General features: G+C 34.5%; 3 protein-coding genes across 4 annotated transcripts in view; 2 read left to right on the forward strand and 1 right to left on the reverse strand.

The window, feature by feature from the left end:
- Positions 1-599: 599 nt before the first annotated feature.
- The window catches only part of LOC124449767, a 53,922-nt gene continuing 31,020 nt past the window's right edge, over positions 600-23,501 (forward strand). Inside the window, exons 1-2 of one of the 2 annotated variants that reach the window (XM_047000675.1) lie at positions 600-803; positions 1,124-1,256. In XM_047000675.1, the coding sequence (XP_046856631.1) occupies positions 738-803; positions 1,124-1,256 (199 nt within the window). In that variant the 5' untranslated portion in view covers positions 600-737. The remainder of the gene's footprint in view (positions 804-1,123; positions 1,257-23,501) is intronic. The other variant, XM_047000677.1, reaches the window with a different exon arrangement.
- Positions 1,364-2,267, forward strand: LOC124449768. The gene is given in 2 exon segments (XM_047000679.1): positions 1,364-1,810; positions 1,813-2,267. Coding segments are annotated over 2 exon segments (552 nt in total). The 5' UTR covers positions 1,364-1,395; the 3' UTR covers positions 1,950-2,267.
- Positions 12,926-23,501, reverse strand: part of LOC124449765 — a 72,360-nt gene continuing 61,784 nt past the window's right edge. Inside the window, exon 4 of the transcript XR_006949583.1 lies at positions 12,926-12,988. The gene's annotated coding sequence lies outside the window, so the exon portion shown is untranslated. The remainder of the gene's footprint in view (positions 12,989-23,501) is intronic.

A 23,501-nucleotide genomic window follows, 5' to 3' on the forward strand; every position in this document is an offset into this window, starting at 1 on the left:
AGGTACACTAATATGACATTATAGCTAGACAAAGACTAGTAAAGGTGCAACATACAGCAGCCAGTATGTTTAATGTTACCGTTTGCTCTAAAGCTCTTGTCACAGTAATAATCAATAAATTTGCTGCTCATTTCCATTTCGTGATTTAATAATTATTTTATTAGCACTAGCCTCATTTTCTTCGAATTTCTTGTTGTTAAAATTTACAAACTTATCGATAGGCGACATGCACCACAGTATTAAATAGAAATTCACGCTTCAAAAGATTTCGTATGAATTCGTACGCATTTGTTATGGCAGGAGCTTAACATTGTCTTCCACAATATTTTGAAGTCTTTTCGATAAAACTGTTTCGATAAAAACGATTTTTCACTAACGTGGCTAAGTTATAAATAAACACGTAAGAATAAAAACTCGTGTTGTATCACGTTTTCACTCAATATTCATTTGCCTTAAAAGCACAACAAAAACGGGGAAGTTTAAAAATTGTCTACAAAAACAAAGAGCATTTTGTCTTTGCCCAATGAAATCTTGACTTTAGTCAAATGTCATGAAGAAGTTAAGGAAAATTTACATAAGAAAGGTGAATAACAACAAGTTGCTGAAGGAAACAGACACAAAAGCTATGATAAAAACATATCTGCATCCGTAAGTTTCGTTCAAACAAAGTTTCCTTTCAAACAGTCAACAAGGCAAGAAAAAGAAATTTGGTGAAGTTAAAAAATCATAGGCAAATAATGCATCTAGCATTTATTTTGGTCACATCATTTTTTCTGATCATTTGCGTCAAAGCACAGACCAAGGTAAGCATAGCTTAATAACATGTGATGAGTATATGAATGTGTAAGAATATTTAAATAACGATGGAGAAATATGAACAAAACTCATCTTTATTAACTTTTGATTTGTTTCATGTTGCTTTTTTATAACTACCTAAATTGGTAGAGATACAACCATGTCGATCTTCCAGTAAACAGTCAAACATATGCACAAGCTACGAAGCGTTTGTTGTGTTTTAACTGTTTCTTTCAACCATTTTTAATCCACAAGACTTTCAAAGAATCAGAATTTACTACCGCAAAATCGAACTTTCGTTGCATTGAGCATTGTCTGAATTTTGTAGGAATCAAATTATCATATGTATACAAAATGTTGGCCAAATCAGTATCAAACATACAGAGTTGCACTTCAGCTTTGTGACAGAGGATATTGGAGGACTTATGGTCATCGCAAAACAAAGTACAGTCATCCAGCAGGTAATTAATTGGAGGTCTTTAATTTCAAGCACAATATCTTTCAACCTTTGTTTTATTTCATATGTCGATCACGAACGAAAACACGAAAGTCGTGCGAAGATATTTTAACAAAACATCAATCAGCAATCTCTGAGTCTACATGATCCAAACAAAAAATAATAAGCCGTTCACAGTATATTGCGACATGAAGACACAGAGAGGAGGCTGGACACTAGTTTATAGCTACACTTTTACAAACTACAAAAGCTTTACGTCTGGTTGCAATGCTGTAATCCCTAGACCTAACTGGCCTGCTAGTGGTGTAACAGTTCCAGTTTCAAAAACTCCTCCACTAAGCAAATCGTTATTTGGAGCAATGGATTGGAATCTTTGGAAGGAAATTGGAAGCGAGTTCATGGTGACGTCAAACATTAATCATTGGATTGTTTGTGAACCTGGAACTGGAAGTTTGGTGGCAAAGAAAAATGGAGTTATTTTATGTCGAAATGTAAAGAATACTCCTTCTGCCTGTAAAAACAGGGCTCCTTCGTCCATCCGCTGGCTTTCAACTGGCCCGACTTAAAAGACAGTACTCATTTTTATTTTTTTGAAGGCAGCACAAGCACATATTGGCCTACACACAATCCATGTGGCACCAACCAAGGTAATCAAAAGAAAGGTGTTTCTGATCTTCAAGGAAACATTTATATTTGATAGATGTAACAGTAATTACCATTACTTTAATCTCGTAAATTTGTTTTCTGTAAGCAGTCTATTAAACGATAAACTGAAACAAGTAGAATCAAATCTCAGCATATCAGTAAATGTGTAGTTTACTTTTAAAAATTAATGAAATATATTCCAAGAAAGACATCTTGCTACCTCAAGATATAAGTTTTGTGAATACTCCCCTTCAGAACATTTTCAAACTTTCATTTAATAAAAATTAATGCCCAACATAAAGCTTTAATTATAGCCATTGAGATAAATCAAGTTCTAAAAAGGTTGTAAAAATAAATTATTTGAAACTCATCCCGCCAAACTCCTAATAATATACTCAAAGACAATAGTCTTCACTTTGTAGCACAAAAAAAAGCAATTAAGTGTAATATCTACAAGGTTTTGTTTGGTTGCCCCCAAAAAAATAACCTAATCTAGTGAGCCTGCAATGTATTTGAGAGCAATAGTAGATACTTTTTACGAAACGGTAAGTTAGATCTAAACTATACACACGTGTTTGAACGGAAACCTTTGTACTTGGTAATTGATACTAAGGCCATGTCCACACGTATACGGATTTATAAAAGTACGGAGATCTTTTCCTACGCTTCTGAAAAGATTTGCGTCCACACGTAGCGTATTTGAATCGTTTTCACCTGTCCACACGTATACTCAAAAACGGAGGAAATTCAATACTTGTAAGCACTAAGCATGCGTATTTACGTGTAATAAGTGATTCTTCAAGCTTTTGCAGCATCAAATTGCAATATGTATTATTTAGATTTATTAACGTCTCTTTTGTATCGTGGGGCGCTCAATTATTGACGTCATTGTTTTCAAAACCTCCGTTTTCGGATCCATCAAATGGATTAGTCAAGTACTTTGAAAGTATGACAAATCCACCAGCACACGACTGATACGAGCACGGATTAACGACTGTCACAGACGAATCAACTATTACATCAAACAACAAGAACAAAGGCTGAACAAAGTGAAAGAACTCATATTAACGACAGTAAGTGATACTTTACTTTCTACGATACAAACTATTGCAGAGAAACGAGCAAACAAGACAGAGACACAACACCAAATCAAACAACAACAAAAACTTGAACGTTTAAAACAAACTAAAACACGTACAAGACACAAACATGATGATAACTGGGTGAGGAATATTTCTTGCCGCTCATTAGATGAAACTGAAACGCGACTACTATCTTACGGAGTAAAACATTCCATAACACCTAGACGAATCACGACTGAGACGATAGTATCAAGTGTCGAGGCTGTCCTAGCGTATAAAAGAGACTTGTCAGGGACAACCAAAGACGAGATCAGAAGCAGGATAGCCTCCACTTTACAATCGTCCTCTATACGTGACAACAACTTGACAAAAGACGAACAACAAGCACTCAAAGGACTAAAACACGACAAAAACATCGTCATTTTACCAGCAGACAAAGGAAGCGTGACTGTGGTCATGGACAGAAATGATTATTTCGACAAAATGGACACCCTTGTTAACGACAGACAAACGTACAAACAACTTAAACGAGACCCAACACCATCACTAGTACGCAAACTTAACAGCAAGATCTTCTCTATGAGAAAATCTAACATTATAACTGAACGTATTTACTATCGACTCAGATGCTCAGTACCACGACCACCCAGACTATACGAACAACCAAAACTTCACAAACCACAAATACCCATGCGACCAATTGTATCATTCTGTGGTTCGCCTACTTAAGAACTTTCAAAGTACTTGACTGACATACTGCAACCACTTAGAAACAAATCAAAACACAAGCTACAATCCACTGAAACTTTCATTAAAAAACTGTGCACTATACAAATACCGGACAACTATATAGTAGTGTCTTTTGATGTGAAATCTATATACAAATGTCTTTTGATGTGAAATCACTCTTCACCAGTATTCCACTTAATCTGGCACTTACTTGTACTAAAACCCTCATTACAAACACCACGGACGTACTGCCATTACTGACAGAAGACATTATGGAGCTACTGGAACTCTGCCTCATCTCGACTTACTTCCAGTACAAAGGTACACACTACAAACGATTACATGGGACAGCAATGGGCTCACCCGTTTCTGTTATAGTTGCTGAAATTGTAATGCAATCTATAGAGGAACAGGCGCTCACGACTTATAAACATGCAATACCTTTTTGGTCTCGCTACGTAAATGACACAATAACAGCACTACATGCAGACGAGATTGATGACTTTCACACTCACATCAACAAACAGAACAGCCACATACAATTTACAAAAGATGTCGAAGGAAACGGAACTCTTACTTTTCTCGTTTGTTTGGTAAAACATGACAATCAAAAACTACGAACAACAGTTTATTGCAAACCAACACATACTGATCGACTACTAGACCAATCATCTTACAACCCTACATCACACAAAGCCACAACAATCAGAACATTAACAAGACTTGCACAAATCATATGTGATTCACCGGATGCTCTACACAAAGAAAACAACTATCTCAAACGAGTTTTTGACAAAAACAACTATAACTCTGAGTTTATCAAACACAACACTTACAAACCCAACGAACGCAACGAAACGAACAACTCAGTGGCAACAGCAACGATAGCTTACATCAATGGTACGTCTTAGACTATCTTGCGTATCTTGCGACCATACAACATACGTGTCGCACATAAACCAATCACAACGTTACGACAAGCACTAATGAACATAAAAGAGAAAGAACAACCCAACGAACGGCAAGGTGCAGTTTACAAAATAAACTGCTCCGACTGCCACGCCTCCTATATCGGGGAAACTGGCAGGAATTTAAACATAAGACTTAATGAACACAAACGAGCTACTAAGAAACAAGACAAAACTAATCACATTGCCGAACATCACCGAATCACAAAGCACAACATTGACTGGGATTCGGCAAAATGCATCACTTACAGTACTGACTATAGACAACGGCTTACATTAGAAAGTTGGTATACCAACTTGGAACAAACCCCCCTGAACAGATCACAGCAATTACCGGCACCTTACAAACGACTTATTCACAATACAAACAAACGATCAACTAAAAACATTACACTTCACACTAATTCCCAATGAAAATACACAATTGACATCCACACATTACAACTAAACACGTCACACCTAAATCACACATCACAACAAAAATAAAATATTTCACTTCACACTAATCCACAATGACAATACACATTTCCTGTACACACAATACAATGACGTAATAACCAGATAACAAATACGGCTAACCTGGCGTTTACTCCTCATTTGACTCTGAAGATGACTACCGCTAAGGTTGTCGAAACGTTAGTCAACAACAACAAAAACAGTCCTTCTCAGGACTTTATTAACCTAGACGATCATCATTTACAAACATATAAATACGGCTAACCTGACGTTAAAGGCCGATCTCCACTTCGACCGTATCGTAGCGTAAAGTAGTAAAACGTAACGACGAGCCAGCGCACTGTCACTATCACTGAGGACGATTGATATCGAACGCGTCCAAAGTTTTAATACGCGTATCAAAACCAGAGTTCGCCGACTGTCAACATTTTTGAAACAAATTCGTAGTACGTTTGATTTGAACCAATGAAATAACAAGTTTTCTACTCAAGTTAGCTTGTTTTTTTTTTCAAAATGGAGTCGTTTGAGGAATGGCAAGACAATATAAACGAATTTTCCAGAGAAAAAGAAAACTCAGAGGCATCTGAGGCGGAATCTTTCAATAGAAGTAACAGCTAATCTACTGCCCGCGCTATAAATGTACAAGAACCTCCATTTTTGATTAACTTAATCTAAGAAGTGCGAAAATACCCTAGCATCTGGAACGTTTCGTCAAAGTTGCATAAAGACAAACCAAGGAAACTGGAAACATTGCGACGAATTTCTACTGCTTTGTGTGTACCTGGTATGTTATGTTAACAATATACATTGCTTAAAATTTTGGAACCTAAAAGAACAAGATACCTAGTTTTCATAAGCACAAAATCCTTAAATTTATAAAACAGGTAAAACTCTAATAAAATACAGTAGCCATTTATGTAATCACTACAGTTCTTGGTCCAGCTTTTGCAATTGAAGTGTGTCCTACATTTACTATTGAGTGTGAAAATTGTATTGCTATTAACTGCCACTTGTTGGGTATAAATTTATGTCTATTTAAATGTGTTTGATTAGAAATATCTAGTTATGTGGGTTTTGCTTTATTTTATTCAATACTTCAGCTTACAAAACTTATACAACAGAGCCATTATGAATAAAAACAAGCAAGCAGTACATATTACACCTTTTATTTATTAAAACAATATATTATTCAAATGTGATACTCACCCATGCAATTATCACAGTGACATGACACTGATCATCAATATGCCTGTTAATTAAGAAATGATAGTATTAAATGAGCTTTATATGGAAGTTGATATTCATTGATAAGAATAAATATGTCCCTTTTGCAACATTAAATATTAAATTTGGTGTAGCTCACTATTTTTTGCTGCATTGTACCTGTAACCATCCTTATATTGCAATTTCCTTATCATACTCTTCTTACATTTGGTATATGGTGCAAACCATTCCCATCCTAAGAAGGTCTTGTCTGGTGTTAGACTGTAAGAAATACTAATGCATTCCTTCTTATTGGGGTTAAAACTGAGTCAATTCGCATGGGCCATAGCTAGAGAACTAAATTGGGAGAGGGGAGGTTTGTTTTTTCATAGATTTATTTGAGCTTGACTGATTTCTTTAGAAAGCCAAATCATTTTCAAAAGAAATCAGTCTAACGCTACTGAATATAAGAATAAACACACCTCCCCCCATTTATTGTTTTAGCTATGGCTCTGCAATTGGCTACTAAACAACTATGTTTATGAAGGGCATAACATCTTCTAACAAATGCACTGAACAAAGTTTAATATACAGGTTTTTATGTTTCTAAAACTAGAGAATGTAGTTTGTAGAGAGTTTGACAGGCTGAAGGATAATTATAGAAGATGCATTAAAAAGCGAGAGTTGGCGACACGATCAGGGAGTGGGGCAAGTAAGAAATTGCCAACTTGTGAATATTTCGTTGAGTTGTCCTTTTTGTGTGATGTGATGAGGATAGAGCATTTACATTATTTTCACCAATCACTGTGGACAATTCCCATGCAAAACCAGAAATTTCAGACTCAGAACCTCTTCAAAAGACTCGGTAAAGGCGATCAGATCAGATTGACGATCTTTTGGCCTTAAGCCTTGCCAATAATATAGCATATGCTAAAAATGGTGATTCAAAAAAGACAACTAACCCAGAAGACCAGGACATTCTTTTCTGTTCCAGTTTGGTTACTACCTTTAGGAATTTGACTTGAAAGAAAAACAAATTGGCTAAGATCAAAGTATTGCAAGTTCTTGCTGAGTTTGAAGATGATGACGAAATGTAACAGAATGTTTTTTCCATAAACTTTTTCAAGAAATTTATTGTTACAAATAACTTTACGTTTACATGCGTTAACTACCACGTTATGTTATAAAAACAGTGGCAAAAGTAATAAATGTTTCTTTGATTTAGTTAAACGTTGTTTTGAAAAGAATCTACTGTAGCATGTACTGCGTTCCACTGCCAGCGTACTTGTCCTTTTGGGGACATGAAGTAGTTTTTAAAATCTTCTCTAACAAGCTTTGCATCACGAGAGTAGTTGTTTGACCCAGCGTTGCTGACATCTCTTAAACCCTTATCTGATTGTGTCACTTTTCTCCATTCTCCAAGACCTCTTCCGTTTTCTGTGTCGTTGTCCACGAAACCAGCTGGACAGTATTTTGTGCTGTGCGAAAAAGAACTTCCAGCCATAAGATAATTGTGCAGAGCGATTACTGCTTTTGTAGCTTGAATAACCATTTCAACTCTGGCGTGAATTGGTCGACGAAATACCCGAAATCGCGCTGCTACAATTCCAAACGCATTTTCAATTACCCTCCTCGCTCGAGACAACCGATAATTGAATACCCGCTCAGATATTCCCAGAGCTTCTCTAGGGTACGGTTTCATGATATTTTGCTGTAACTGAAACGCCTCATCTGCCACTATGACGAATGGATAGCATTTTTGAGTGGAAGGGAATGCCTCGGGCCTAGGGATGCCTAGACTGTTTTTCTTAATTGATTCACCCATTGTACTGTAAGAAAATACACCACCGTCACTATTCCGTCCTGAGTCACCAATATCAACCAATGTGAACTGGTAGTTTGCATTGCAAATAGCCATTAAAACAATAGAATGGGTTTTCTTATAATTAAAGAACATCGATCCAGAGTTAGCTGGTGCCTGCATCATGACGTGTTTTCCATCAAGCGCACCAATGCAGTGTGGAAAATTCCATTTACTTTCAAACCCCTGTGCTATGCACTTCCACTCTGCCTCATTGCTTGGACATTTCATGAATACCAATGACAGTACTTTCCACAGTACTTCACATGTTGAAAAGATGATTCGTCCAACAGTGTTTGGGCTCATTCGAAAGTTCATCGCTATGGTTGTTTGAGAATCTACTGTAGTTAGATACCTGAGTGTTACACAAAGTCGCTGACTAGGCCCTATACATTCCCAAGTTATGCAAGACCTCTGTATCTCTGGAGCAATCATAGTCAAAAGTTCTTCATATTGAACAGGAGTCATACGAAAATATTTGAAAAAAAATTCTTCATCAAATAAACGTAAATCTTGGACTAATAAATAGAATTCTCTTTTAGTTTTGCGTTCTTCAAATATTTTTCGTACCCATACTAACTTTTTATTTTTATTTCCTTAAGTCATCCTTCTTTTTAACAAGAAAAGAAGAAGTGTGTTTTTACTGACAACTGCCATGTTATGATTATAATCAAAATTTGCGCCATGCTTCGTTTCTGTACGGTTCGTCAACACCACAAAAGTGGAGAATGTAACACGTATATGTATACGATACGCTACGTCGCGTTTCGCTACGTTACGGTACGGTACGCTCGAAGTGGAGATCGGCCTTAACTCCTCATTTGACTCTGAAGATGACTACCGCTAAGGTTGTCGAAACGTCAGTCAACAACAACAAAAACAGTCCTTCTCAGGACTATACCAACCTGGACGATCGACATTTACAAACATGTAGCAAATTGTTAATGTTGAACAAGTGGACATGAATATTATTACGAAGCAAGTGACATAATAATTTTAGAAATAATAAAAAGTTGAAATTGGATTTCATAAAATAGAGACGTTGTCGTGGTGACAAATCTAAAAATCATTTTTAACATCGCAAATACAATAGTGAATGGTAAAAGTAATAAGTTACTAGTTCTTAAAAGAATGCGTCTGCTAAATGAAAATTAAAAATCTACCAATATTTATTATGCCAAGAAAGAGTGTACATCATCCAAAAAGGGAGATGACGCTCAAAACAGGAATAAATTGAAAACATCATCCTTTTGCCAAAAGAGGACGGGATTAGTTAACTTAATTAGAACAAACTCCATGACGCGTAACTGAAAGAATGAACGGCATGATGATGATTCTAATGAACGGCATGATGAATGATGAATGATGAATGATGAATGATGAATGATGAAAGAATGAACGGCATGATGATGATGATTCTTAATGATTCTAAAGTTGTCGTCCGAATAAGAATCAGCACAATGGGAGTTGTTTAAGAAATGTTTACCAATCGCGGAGTCACATGAAACTAAATTATTTTTCTTACAATCACGTTTTGGTTGTTGTCTTAAGGGGACCGTTCTATTTCTGATTGAAGTTGGTACATGCTGTTTCATCCTATCATTTAACCTTTGAGACGTTCTACCTACATAGCGAGCATCACACTCACATTTTTATTCATACATTACATTGCTTAAAACTTCCGCCGGTAGAGATTCTTTGGGCCCCTCCCGCTCATTTTTTGTGATAAACTTTTCTCATCCACAAAAAATGAGCAGGATAATTCGTGTTGCTTGATTTCACAACATTTCTTTTAGAACTATTGGGTTGGTGCTTTTTAGTTAAAACAGTTCTTTCAAGAACTATTAACTTATTACTTCTACCATTCACCACGGTATTTGCGATCTTTAAAACGATTTTCAAATTGGATTATCTGAGTAGTTATGGTGCAGGTATGGTTCCGGAAGTAAACGAAGCTCTTACCCGTATCCATTAGTTTCCAGTCTTAGGAAGTAAACAGGGCGCGTGCATGTAAACTGGAAACCACGTAAAATGAACGAAGGTTGCTACTGGATGACATATTAATTGAAACACGATAAAACTTAATTAAAATTGTCAATTGTTTTCTATTCTTAAAGCAATATTAGATCCGTTTTCTTGTTTCCTTTGCAAATATAGAAAAGGGGAACACGTTAAAATTTTATTGAGTTAAAGTTATTTGGTAATTTTTGTCTAACTAAAACGAAAATGGCTTTAAAAGTTGACATTGAGCAAGCAAAGGAAGTGAAGGAATCGTCCTTCGAATTTGAAGATGAGAGCAATGTTTTAGATGAAAGCCAAAGCAATATACAAAATGAATATTTAAAGTGCTATGCTACTGAAATTGGTTTTAAAATATACGAACATGTGGCAAAAGACTGTGACGGTTGTCGTGTTGATCAACCATCTCAAAGGCGACATGAATGTTTGATGATGCCGAATGATGAAAGGGTATCGATTTACTTTGATGATGCAGTATCAGAAATCGATGAGGAAGAAGTCATGAAATCCTTTGATAGTTTACAAGACATGACTCCGATAGTAAATGGGCTAGAATTTATCAAGTACACTTGCAATGATTAGAGAAAAATATTTTTGACAGAAAAAAAGAACAAATTAGAACATGAGACGTTGATATTCTTAAATAAATTTTATTGATATATAATATTTTTAATTAAAAAAACTAGCAACGGCCACTCTGAAATAAAAAGAAATCAATCTTACTGACTGTTCTACTGTATCAATTTTCAAAAGATAAAGAATTATAAAAATAAATACTGAAAAAAATCTTCTAAGAAGCTGTCTACTTCTTTGTCAAAACATCTAGAGTATAAAGCAATGGACATTACATAAAAAAACGACTACAACATTTAGCAAGCATATAAATTATTTCACTTACAAGCAAATAGGACATTTGAATGGCAAGCATTCAATCAGTCTTTCCTCCACCAGAGGTGGACTTCATGCCCGCAGCTTGGTGGGCAAATTACCCATAAGTGACAGTGTTCACACTGGCCTAAAACAATGAACAAAATCACAACTTAAATTTTCTAAAGTCATATCTAACATTGAGATAGAATTTAAATTCTAATGAAATACACGAAGAGTGCTTTCAGACATTTTATTGGATGCTTTTAATAAATTAGATAATACTTCTTGTCACGTTAAGTTTCGAAAAAATGTTTTTATTTGACAGAGAACAGTACATTATCGTCACTACCGCTGAAAACGCCATTTTATTTTGTCAATTGTTTCATTTCCTTTATTATGATAACCTATCACATTCAACATTCCCCTGCTAAGTTCGTTTCCGGTTTACACGCGCGCGCCCTGTTTACTTCCTAAGACTGGAAACTAATTGACACGAGTAAGAGCTTTGTTTACTTCTGGGACCATACCTGCACCATAACTACTTTCCTGTGCCAGGTAAATGTAACATTTCTGAGAAATGACACTTGCCCTCAAATTTAACACTTTTAACAAACATGATGCAATTCATGGCTTTGTGTATAACATCAACACTTTTGAAGTGCCAATATTACAGTAATTAATAGTTTCTATTGGATAACTGTTTAACATTTGTCTAATATTTGTCAACCTAAAGAGCGAAGAAGCAACAGTTGCGTAGCTTTTTTTAGTTTTAAAGTAATAGCCCAAATAAAAATAGGTTGCTATACTAGCAAATTCATGGCATAAGTAAAACTCGGTTGATGTGTATAAAAATGTTAACACAAACTACAAAAATATGATATCAAAAATTGACAAAATAGGGAAGGAGTCTTTGGACAAATACCACTGAACATACATTAATGATCATACAGAAAAAAAATCCTGGTAAAATTCTGGTAAAAAAAGAAAACATTTTCATTTGTTAGTTCCTCAACTGACAACTTTGTTTGACTGCCTGGAAATCAAAGCAAGATTTTGGTCTAATACTTGATGTGATGTTATAGATGAAAAATATCGAATACACACATGCAATAAAAATCATAACTCATTCGTCTCATAATAGACAATGGAATCTCATCACACAATAAATGTTAAATACTAGCACAATCACTCAACAATCTTTTAAGTTGCTGCTTAAACAGTAACTTGTTTCAGCTAAGATAAAGTTTGTCTAACAAATCGTTGAAATTGGTTAAAAAAACCATTCTAATATTTTAACAATAATTACATGTTGGATTTATACTTTAATAATAGCAATCACTGATATAGATACAACACAGATACAACAAAGATACATTGTCAGGAAAATGCGCAAATTATTTATGTATACACAAAGCGAATGACAATATCAGATTTATTTAAACATATAATATATATAATGCAGTTTACTGGTATACATGTTAGCTTAGAAATTGTTCAATAAACACAATACAAATAAGCTTACTTAACTGAATAGTATAGGGCAGCTAAAATACATAGAACATCATGCTTTATTACTAGTTGAATTCAACGAATTGCCTAGCAAAACACACAAATATTTCAGGTGTGCAAAGGACTAAGAAAAAGAAAAATTCTATTATGCAGCTTTGAGAGAAGAGTTCTTGTGCGATGTATGTATGAAAGATGTAGAAGTATACACAACAAACGTTGGTCCAAACATTTACGCAATATTATCACGAAACATTTATGTGAACTTTGTTTATACTCTAAAATTGTTGCTTATGACTTCATACAACAATCACAATAATTCCATAAAAAGTCTTATATTTTGAATCTTTTCTTCGAGCTGTGAGGAAGAAGTCTTTGATTTCGTGAATTTTTTAGGCTTCGGTGAAAAGAAGACAGGGTCAACAAATAACAATAGGAAACTTGTAGAAGGTGAAAACATGACTTACCATTTTGTTGACAGGCACAAAGAAGTTGGCCTAAAATGAAATGAGAAATTATTTCAAAACCTATGCCACCTAAAATAAGAACCTGTTGTCTAGTTTCGAATGATTAAGGTTGACAAAAAAAACCAATCAAGGGAATGATTATAATGGATTGAAACTCACCTGCTAATTGAACAACGACGATGTAAAAAGACGGTGAATGAGAATGAACAAAGCAGTCAGGCCTTCTTTAGTTGATCTATGAGCCCACAAAATGGGGAATAATTACTGTAGCCGTGCTTGGTGTAGGATCTACTTTATTAAGGGTTATTTTATTAACCCTTTTTGAAAGTGGTGCAGCCAGCTAATTATTTTTTTTATTAGTTAAATTTTAAAGCAATAGTCAAACTTGACTTCTTTAGAAATCATTTTTACCGTGAGTGAGCTGTGAACACACAGTTAACAAGCACGTTGGGCATGCAGCGACCATTGCGACTTTTACCGTGGCGTCTATTGAACATGGCGGAGATTTCTGTTTGTTACAGATACAGACATCACTTAAACTTTTTATTTTAGTCTTGATTATAGCTACTAATAGATAAATATTTACTTAGTACAAACTTCTATGTGGAGAAAAGAGAACAAGCGAGTTAAAACACGCCAATATAATCATAGCCCATTATGCGTATATCGTGGACAATCTTATTCTGTGCATTTTGGTTGTGCATTAGGGTTCCAGTTTGTAGCTCCTACTGTGCCTATTTGATAAGTTATATAAAAACTGAAAGATTCCACTGTTAATTCACTATATATTGCCCTCGTTTTCCAAGGCATAATCTATAAATTCGTGACTCATATTCATTTCTGCCCCCCGCCCACAAATCTACAGCTGGGAGGGCCATTCCCCTCCCCCCGCGCCAATGGCCATTAGAATGTGCAAAAAAGCTTTGGCATAAAAATATAGGTAAGGCAAACTCAAATGAACAAAATAGGATATCGATCGTAAGGCATATCGGCTGCACGTAGTCAGTAATGATATTTCTTGCAATTTACATTAAACAAATCAGCCCATTCTTAGTTTATCGTCTTTGTCTTTTTTAGGCTTAATTATGGTGTCTACTTTTGGTCTTTAGTGTAAGAAATAAAAATATAATATACAAAATACAAACGTGACTATACATAGCTTCATGCGAGGCTCTTGATTAGTACTGAATACATAAATGATTGTGACAATAAGAAAGAGAAATAAAAAAAGTTTGTGAAAATGTCTGATTCATAACTGTGTAAAACATTTAAAATAATTTATTAGTTCATTTGCTTTATCAGAGAAAATCATGAACTGGGAATCATGTGCAAGACCTTTGAACGTCTTAAGAATTGAACAAAGTATTATGTCTGCGTTTAAAGGAAAGCTTTAAAAATTAAGTGATCCTAATTGTCAAAGATTATTGTTGCTTGCTCTGCAGTGTTTATTCTGAAGGACGCATTTTGACGTACGACTCAGTCCTTTAAATGAGAGATATTTGTTAACTTTGATGTTAAAAAAAAACTAAATAGAGCCTTGTATAGAAAAACAAGACTTTGGATAAATTAATGGATTAACATATACAAGTATATCTATTCCACATCTTTACTGAAGTAAGAAATCTTGAAGTAGGTTTGAGGTCTATACGGCTACAAGGGCAGCAAGTGACAAAATCTTCGTTTGAGTGTTTGAATGTGAAAAAAACTAAATGATCATAAGCTGAGACTCAGAAAAAAGTGTTTCAAATTGCGGATATGATTGAGTTTCAAATAGCCTTGCCAGGGAACTAGGGTCAGTAGCGGATTACTAAATACGGGGCCTGTAGGCTAAGACAAAGTCGTGGGCCTTTAAGCGAAATCTATTCTTCTCATCCAGTTCAGTTTTCCTTTGCTTTTTCACTTCGTGTTTGTAACTCCCTAGGGTAAAAAATGGGTTAAAGATCATTTTAAATTTGAAACAAAATTTCAAAAATCATTGACATGGTCAAGGGATATGGGAAAAGCCATGCAATATTACATGAGTTCTGAACATTGCGCATTTGATCTGTCGATAGTACGGAAGCCATTTTTCCTCTGCATTCAATTGCTCCTACGAATTTTCATCAGCATTAACCCACATTCAGCTGGCCTGGACTAACAAAAATGTCCAAATCCTAATAATGTCTAGATAAAACGGGCCTCTCGAAAGCCCGGGCCTGTAGGCTTAAGCCTTCTTACCATATTGGATAATTCCCCCTGTCTAGGGTGTAGCCTTGATGGAATTGGGCGATAAAACTTTAATCCTGCAGTTTGTGTTGACTCTTTAGATAAAACGCCTATTTATAGTTTCAGATTTAAAGATAACTTATGGAATAGGAAACTGAAAAATTACTTAAGCACTCCATATAATGCAACAAATGTTTTGCTGACATTAAACCTTTTACAATGGAAAAGTTTAAAAAATATATATTTACAGCGTTTTCAAAATGAGGGAACTAGATGCATAAAACATTGATATAAGAGTTTTTACTACTTTCTTCTCAAAATTTCTGTTCTAATGTCGGTTATGCCATAAATACATCAATGTTGACGGAATGCATATAAAACTAGGAAAAATGCTACAACCTACGTTATATTTGTAATTATATACTTATGACGGGACACACACAACACAAACTCACACAAATTATTAAACGTACTGTACTGACAAAGAGGTCAAATTTATATTTAGCCCTTTCAAGGTAAAATCTTATTTCTTGTTTCCAAATCCACTTCCTGAACTCTGTAAATCTATGGTAGTTTATCAATTGAAAAATACTGAAAAAGTTAGAAACGCATTCATAGCTTGCCTTGTGATCGTAATTATTTTCTTTTTTTTACACGTAATAAATTTCAAAGCAGAAAATTTCAGAGATACGATCATAAAAGATCACTCTGCATGTATTTTTCAACTATGTCTTTGTTATATCCTCGTTTTGACAACTTATTATAAACGCTTCGGAAAAACCTTTTGCATTCGCATCATTTATAGACTCAAAGATTGTATAAAAACCATTCATTTCTATGTTCCAAAACATAGCGCCGTAGTTGTAGTCTTTGTAAAAACTGCTATCTAACATACAAACACTTTTGTTGAATATGGAAAACACAGTCCCTATTGGATGAGTCCAATAATAAAGATATCTAGGAAAACAAAAATTGAGATCTTTATAATACAGGTAAGGGAATCTTTCATCAAAAAATTTATCGTAAATCTCTTTACTTGTGTTGGTGCTATGCCTCCTGCAAATGACATCTTCAATAAAATAGAATCTCGCATAAAGATGCCCCATTGAACGTTGCAACTCTTCAATAAAATTTTTTACTGGAGATGGGACCGCAACTTCACTGAGCACGAAGTCTATTATGGTGATGCTAAAAGGAACCTAAAATAAATAAGAAATTAAACAACGTCAGCAGAAAATGAGATAAAAAGAGAAATTTCATTAAAGAGGACGATAAATATAATAAACAGAAAAATTCAAATTGGTTAAACCTTAAATCCTTCCATGTGATGCAAAGTATAAATGAAGACTTCGCCATCTTTCCTGTCATGAGATTCGTTATAAATCAGTTGAAGACGAAATATATCCTCAAATTGTACACCAAATATGTAGTTAACCATGGCGTTTGCAAAATCAACTCTTCTTCTAAGGTTAGCCTTAAGGGAAACCATTAAAATAGCTTTATGTGGCTTGCTCACATTGTTTGAAAGATTTTCTTCATTGTTGAGATTCACTTCGAACTTGCGAATCATTTTATCTTGATCTTGGGGAACAAGACTCAAAGGAAGACCATATACTGCAGGTTCTCTGTTTTCTGAAGGCTTTAGGAGTTTACAGAAGCGAAGTATTCTGTCGCTTTCAAGTCGATGTAAGGAAGTTGTCACTGATAAAACTTCACTACACTCACTGATCGGAATTTTATTAAGAGCACAAACTTTTATGTGATAGGTGGTTGCTGGTTCAAGATTTGAAAGAACAACTGTTGGTTTTTTTGCATTATTCCATTCTTGTTCGATGTGTGGCCACGTATCTAAGCTTTTGTTATCGGTATAGAAGATTTTGTAACTTTTTGCAAACTCTATGTTCGTTTTTTCCTCATCCCAAGTAATCTTTAAGGAGTTCTGGCTTGTTTCTAGGACTTCCAGGTTTTTCGGCTTCGAACTACAGCTCAAATTATTGTTTACAAGCTCACCGTTTACATACAGAGAAACAAAAGCACCAGTTTCACCATGGCCACCCAAAGGTAAAGATTCTTTTATAACAAGAAATTTGAACTCATCATTTTTTTCATTAAATGATTTTAAATTTTTAAAGATTTGTATGGCATCACGGATTTTCTTTGCCTCACAAATCTTGCCTATTTTAAAATTGTCATTTTCCGCGGTGCCGGTGCATAGCTCATTGTCATTTTCCATTAAAGGATAGTTTTTACTTTGGTGAGCATCCATGTCAAGTAGTTGGTGATCTTCTACCCAAGAAGTCTTGAGAGTAAAGGAAACGATATATTTAATTTTGGGATCCATCAAGAGATCGTTGATACTATCCAGACTGCCATAAGAGGTTTCGTCAAACTTATCTAATATATGTTGAAATGGTTTTACGTCATCCTTTCTATCTTCCAACCACGCTTCCAAGGATCGACGAGAGAAAGGAGACTCTTCTTTTTCTTTTATAAGTAAAGCAAGCTCTTGCTCTTTATTGCTGTCTCCTCTTACCTTAGGAAGAACTGAAAGCAGTTTTTCTTCAAAACTGGATCTGTAGTGCTCAACATTTCCAAGAAATTTAGTAATCTGCTTCTTCAATTGTGGAAAGTTACAACAGATATTGTTATGAAGAAGATCATTACATTCTTCTTTTAAGGATATTATTTTTTGAAGTAATTCAGACGTTTGAGTTATCAAATTTGCGCTTATTCCACTTGCTATTTTCTGAAAACCTTTATCCATCTTACTCAGTGGGTATAAATATACTTGAATAGGAACTGCTTTCTCTCCTTTTTCGCCAATGAGCGAGGGTAATTCTTTGTAGACTTTAACAGCTTCCTCGAAGTTAGTTGGACTCTTGTTCAGACGAAAGTCTCCATACATTTTGCATCTCATACTCTCTTTGTACTTCTTTTGTTTTTCAGTGATATCAACAGAGCCATGACCACCAATCTCTACTCCTGGTAGAGATTGCACTAAAATCTTCATATTTCCATTCACTTCTTCTTCCAATTCACCCTCGGACACTTCATTTTGAAACACAAAGAAAGCCTTCGCACCGTACAAAATGCCAACCACAACATCAGTAGCTTCAACTGTATCAAGTACATCGGGATAGTCAGTTTGATCTTTACCAAGATGCTCCATCGTCAGCTGCTTTACTTCTGTAGTTGTTTCATAGTGTAACACCACACGGGAATGTCGCTTGGACGTCTTTGCATCGCTCAAATATTTAGCAGAACCTTCTACATTCACCAACCCTGTCAGGAAACTAAGCTTAAGACCTGCTTCTATGTTTAGGGCACTTGTTTTGTCATCGATCGAATTTTCTACAAAGACGTCATTATTTGTATATGGTTGAGGATGGGTGCTAAGACATTCGTTTAAATGTTTATATGACCATAAAGTCTTTCCCATAACCAGTTTCTCAGAACGGCGATCATAAAGCATTCCCAACTGGAATGGGCGGCCAAGGGCAGGTATTTCGTCTTTCGCCATCATACTAAAAGAGAAAATAGCACTATTTTAGATATAAATGATGTTTACTGTGTTTGCACAGGCGTATGCAAACTGAGGACACCTTTGGGAGAACTCGAAAGCTGATCAATGGAATCTCAAGACCGAAGTCGAGGATGGTACCTTCTCAAGATTTTCACAAACGTTTCAGAGGATTGCATAAGCCAGTGCAAACGTAAAATACATCTTATATTTCATTTATAAAATAACAATAATGCGAAGCAAGCAAAACGTTTTAATATTCTTCTGACGCGTATTCATGATTGATTTGCAAATTCTCTTTGATTGATTGATTGAGCTCACATTGTTTTGCACAGGCTAATGCAAACACAGCTTTAGACCAATCAGCGCACGTGTTTCATTGTATTTATTTAATAATCACTGTTGCTTTTCACAATGTAAGCATTGTCAGCTCAGATTGGTCAACTACATTAAGATGATTCTTTATATCGGCAATTATAAAGTCATATGTACACATAATAGTTTCTACAATTATGGATGCCATTAAAAGCCGGTTTTAAAACAAATCAAATAACAGCAATGTTAACAACAGTTTCTAAAAACTATTTCAAAGCTTTTAAACGAAAAGGTTGCGAAAAGCAATAAAGAGTGGCGAAGCTGGTTTCGAACACATTTGCAGCATATTTAAACGAGACGAGCCTGAATAAACCGCCTGGAAAAAACAAATTATCGAAGGTTTAAAAAATGTTTTATATTGATATGTTTAAATAATGCTATATAAAACAATTATTGAAATTTTTTTGCATAATGTCAAAAATTATTCAGACCTCGGTCAATGTTGTCCGCATCAGTTTCACTTTAGCAGTTTACATTGATCTCAGTCTGAATAATTCTTCATATCATTCTCAACCTCATCCAATAATTACTTAATATGGTCGTTTTAAATTTACAATAAATTATGCACTGCTGGTTTGTATTGCACTTTGCATACATTTGTTAAAATAAAAAAAATCAGAGGTTTAAGTTGCATTTGCGTGCTATATTACTTAACATTTTTCAGCCACAACTTCTTTCCAATCACATTTTATTTGGTTTATTGATTGTTGTAGATCTGCTACAAAAACACCTGTTTATTAAAATTGTGGAGTGATGTAATATAAAGAAACAATTAAGCTATAAGGAAGTTGTGTTGTGCCGTAAAATTCATATTTCCACCAACAAAATCGACGGCAATATAATCTTGAAGTGACTACATGCTATTTAGTCACACCCAACAGTAAAACGATAAAAGGAAGATTTTGATTGGTTGAAGGCTTTGTGTCAGTCGCGTGTGATTTGTAAAATTTTGCGACTTGGCCTGAAAATTCAAACTTGTACTTTTATAAGTTTGTGCTTACTTTTAGTTGCCCAAGTACTATTTTTCTAATTTATACGCAACTAGCAAATATACCTAGCTATAATTCTTGTAAAAGTATTAGCAGTGTCTTATGGCATTTCAAATGGTGACATGTTAAAATCATAATATGCATATTAACTAAGATCTTCGATTTTCAAACGAGAGTAAAACTGAGTCCTTTGAACGTAGAAAATGAGTTCGTAAAATTTTTAGGTCGTTTTGCATGGTTGGTTTGTATGATGAGTTGGAAAAATTGAATGGTTTTGTCAGTTTTTTCATAAATTATATTTAAAGAATTAAAATGCACGCCTGTATTTTACACTTCATGACAGATTTCTTGTCTAATAGATATTTCGCGGCTGAAAAAATGTACTAAGACTTTTTGCTTAATCGCTATGACGAGAATTTACTCAAGTTTTCTTTCGACACAATCAAGTAAGTTTACATACAGTCTTTATTGTCAAAGCGCTTTGTCGGCATACAAAAACATTGTTAAAGTGTTCTTCAAACATACCTTGCTATGATTTAAGTTAACAGTTCAACAATACAATCTGAATTTTGTTTTTAGCTTTTCCAAACTGCTGTAATATTTAGAAACCAAAATATGTAATATTTCCAAGTTAGGAGCAACGCGTTAGATGTAATAATTGCGTGTAATCAAAATATTTGCTTATTATTGGTTTTTAAATAACAAAATTAACATCACAATTGTGACGTTTGAACACGTGATGGCAGACGTTATCTGTAAAACAACAAATGGGTAATCGGGAATGGAAAACCTTGAGTGATAAAAGCCAAAATCTTTAAGGAATATGCTTGTATTTAGCTTTTTATTAGTATTGTCTTATGGCATTACAAATGGTGGCATATCAAAGTCATAATATGCATATTAACTAAGATTTTCGATTTTCATACAAGAGCAAAAATGAGTCCATTCATTCTTTTATAGCTATCTATACATTTATGTTTAAAGAAATGTTAATTGTTGACAAGAAACGACAATTATCAATACAGCATTTGTGTACCATTAGCTATATTTATCAACAAAGAACAATATTGGAACAGGCAAACGAATATAAGAAGCTTAGTATTGGGCAAATTTTGAGAGGAGCATAAATTAATGAGAACTGATCTTAAGCCAATGTAAAATTTATATATTATTCTTTTAATTTCTTGAACGTAGAAAATGAATTCGTGACATTTTTTGGTCGTTTCGCATGGTTGGTTTGTATGATGAGTTGGCGAAATTGAATGGTTTTGTCAGTTTTTTCATAAATGATTGCGTGTAATCAAAATAATTGCTTATTATTGGTTTTTAAAGAACAAAATTAACATCACAATTGTGACGTTTGAACACGTAATGGCAGACGTTATCTGTAAAACAACAAATGGGTAATCGGGAATGGAAAACCTTGAGTGATAAAAGCCTAAATCTGTCAGGAATATGCCTGTAATTAGCCCTTTATTAGTATTGTCTTATGGCATTACAAATGGTGGCATGCCAAAGTCATAATATGCATATTAACTAAGATTTTAGATTTTCATACGAGAGCAAAACTGAGTCCATTCATTCTTTTATAATTATCTATACAATTATGTTTAAAGAACTATTAATTGTTAACAAGAAACGACGATTATCAATATAGCATTTATGTACCAATAGCTTTATATAGCAACAAAGAACAATATTGCAAAAGGCAAACGAATATAAGAAGCTTAGTATTGGGCAAATTTTGAGCGGCGCATTCAATTAATGAGAACTGATCTCAAACCAATGTAAAATTTATGTATTATTCTTTTGATTTCTTGAACGTAGTAAAGAATTCGTAACATTTTTTGGTCGTTTTGCATGGTTGGTTTGTATGATGAGTTGGCAAAATTTAATGGTTTCTATCTCGGTACGATGTCAGCTTAGAGTTCCACAAACTCTCTCTTGTCTTAAGGGCATCGAGAAGTAAAGAAATACTGCTGTCATCCAAGAAATCACATGTTTCCCGTTGTCCTCGCTCCTTTGCGTCGTCGCCATGTTGTTTGATAAAATTGGACATTTGATGTATTGTCGTCCAGATAGACAAATTTGATTATTGACAATTTTATACAATGACAAAAAAGGTAATAACTCCAGCTTTGAACAAATTCATTTGTCATAAAAAATTTGTAATAAATTGTTCATTCACACGGACAAAATTTATTTGTCACATATCATTTGTCAAAGAAAATTTCCCCGTGTGAACGGGGCTTTATTGTTAAAGCTCTTTGTGGGCATACAAAAACATTGTTAAAGTGTTCTTCAAATATACCTTGCTATGAATTCAGTCAACAGCTCAACAATCTAAATTTTGTTTTTAGCTTTTCCAAACTGCTGTAATATTTAGAAACCAAAATATGTAATATTTCCAAGTTAGGAGCAACGCGTTAGATGTAATAATTGCGTGTAATCAAAATATTTGCTTATTATTGGTTTTTAAAAAACGAAATTAACATGACAATTGTGACGTTTGAACACGTGATGGCAGACGTTATCTGTAAAACAACAAATGGGTAATCGGGAATGGAAAACCTTAAGTGATAAAAGCCTAAATCTGTAAGGAATATGCCTGTATTTGGCCCTTTATTAGTATTGTCTTATGGCATTACAAATGGGGGCATGTCAAAATCATAATATGCATATTAACTAAGATTTTCGATTTCCATACGAGAGCAAAACTGAGTCCATTCATTCTTTTATAATTATCTATACAATTATGTTTAAAGAACTATTAATTGTTAACAAGAAACGACGATTATCAATACAGCATTTGTGTACCAATAGCTTTATATAGCAACTGTTGTATAATTTAGGATATTTCATTTATATTTTTTATTGCATGCCAGATTTTATAAGTTCCCATGCAGAGTTTTATGTGTGCCAAAATTATAATTAAAAATTAGGGTGTATATACTTAACACTTCCTAAGTATTTTCTCTCTTAATTAATTTATGTTGTAGTAGTGCACGTAAGTCACGAAATGTAAACATATAAATAGACTCAAATTTGTAATAGTCGGGGAGATTTGACACACTGCTAATCAACTTTCTGATTGAATTCCGATTTTGTCCTTTGGCGGAAACCAAAGAGTGCATTGATTTGAGAATATCGGTGATCGGTTTGCGTGTTCCAAAACTGGATGAAGACATCCTTAACTTGATTGCTGGGACGAAGCGTCAGAACTTGACATTGTCAGCGAAGTCGAGGAAGCTGGAAGAATAAGTTCTGAAGCAAAGTCGATGGCGAGGAAGCTTCGCCAAAAGATTGACGGCAATTGCGCTTCGGAAAATAGAATGAACAGTTCGTTAAGGTCTG

This window comes from Xenia sp. Carnegie-2017, unplaced genomic scaffold (genome assembly GCF_021976095.1).
Source record: "Xenia sp. Carnegie-2017 unplaced genomic scaffold, XeniaSp_v1 HiC_scaffold_23, whole genome shotgun sequence".
In the NCBI taxonomy this organism is placed as follows: Eukaryota; Metazoa; Cnidaria; class Anthozoa; order Malacalcyonacea; family Xeniidae; genus Xenia; species Xenia sp. Carnegie-2017.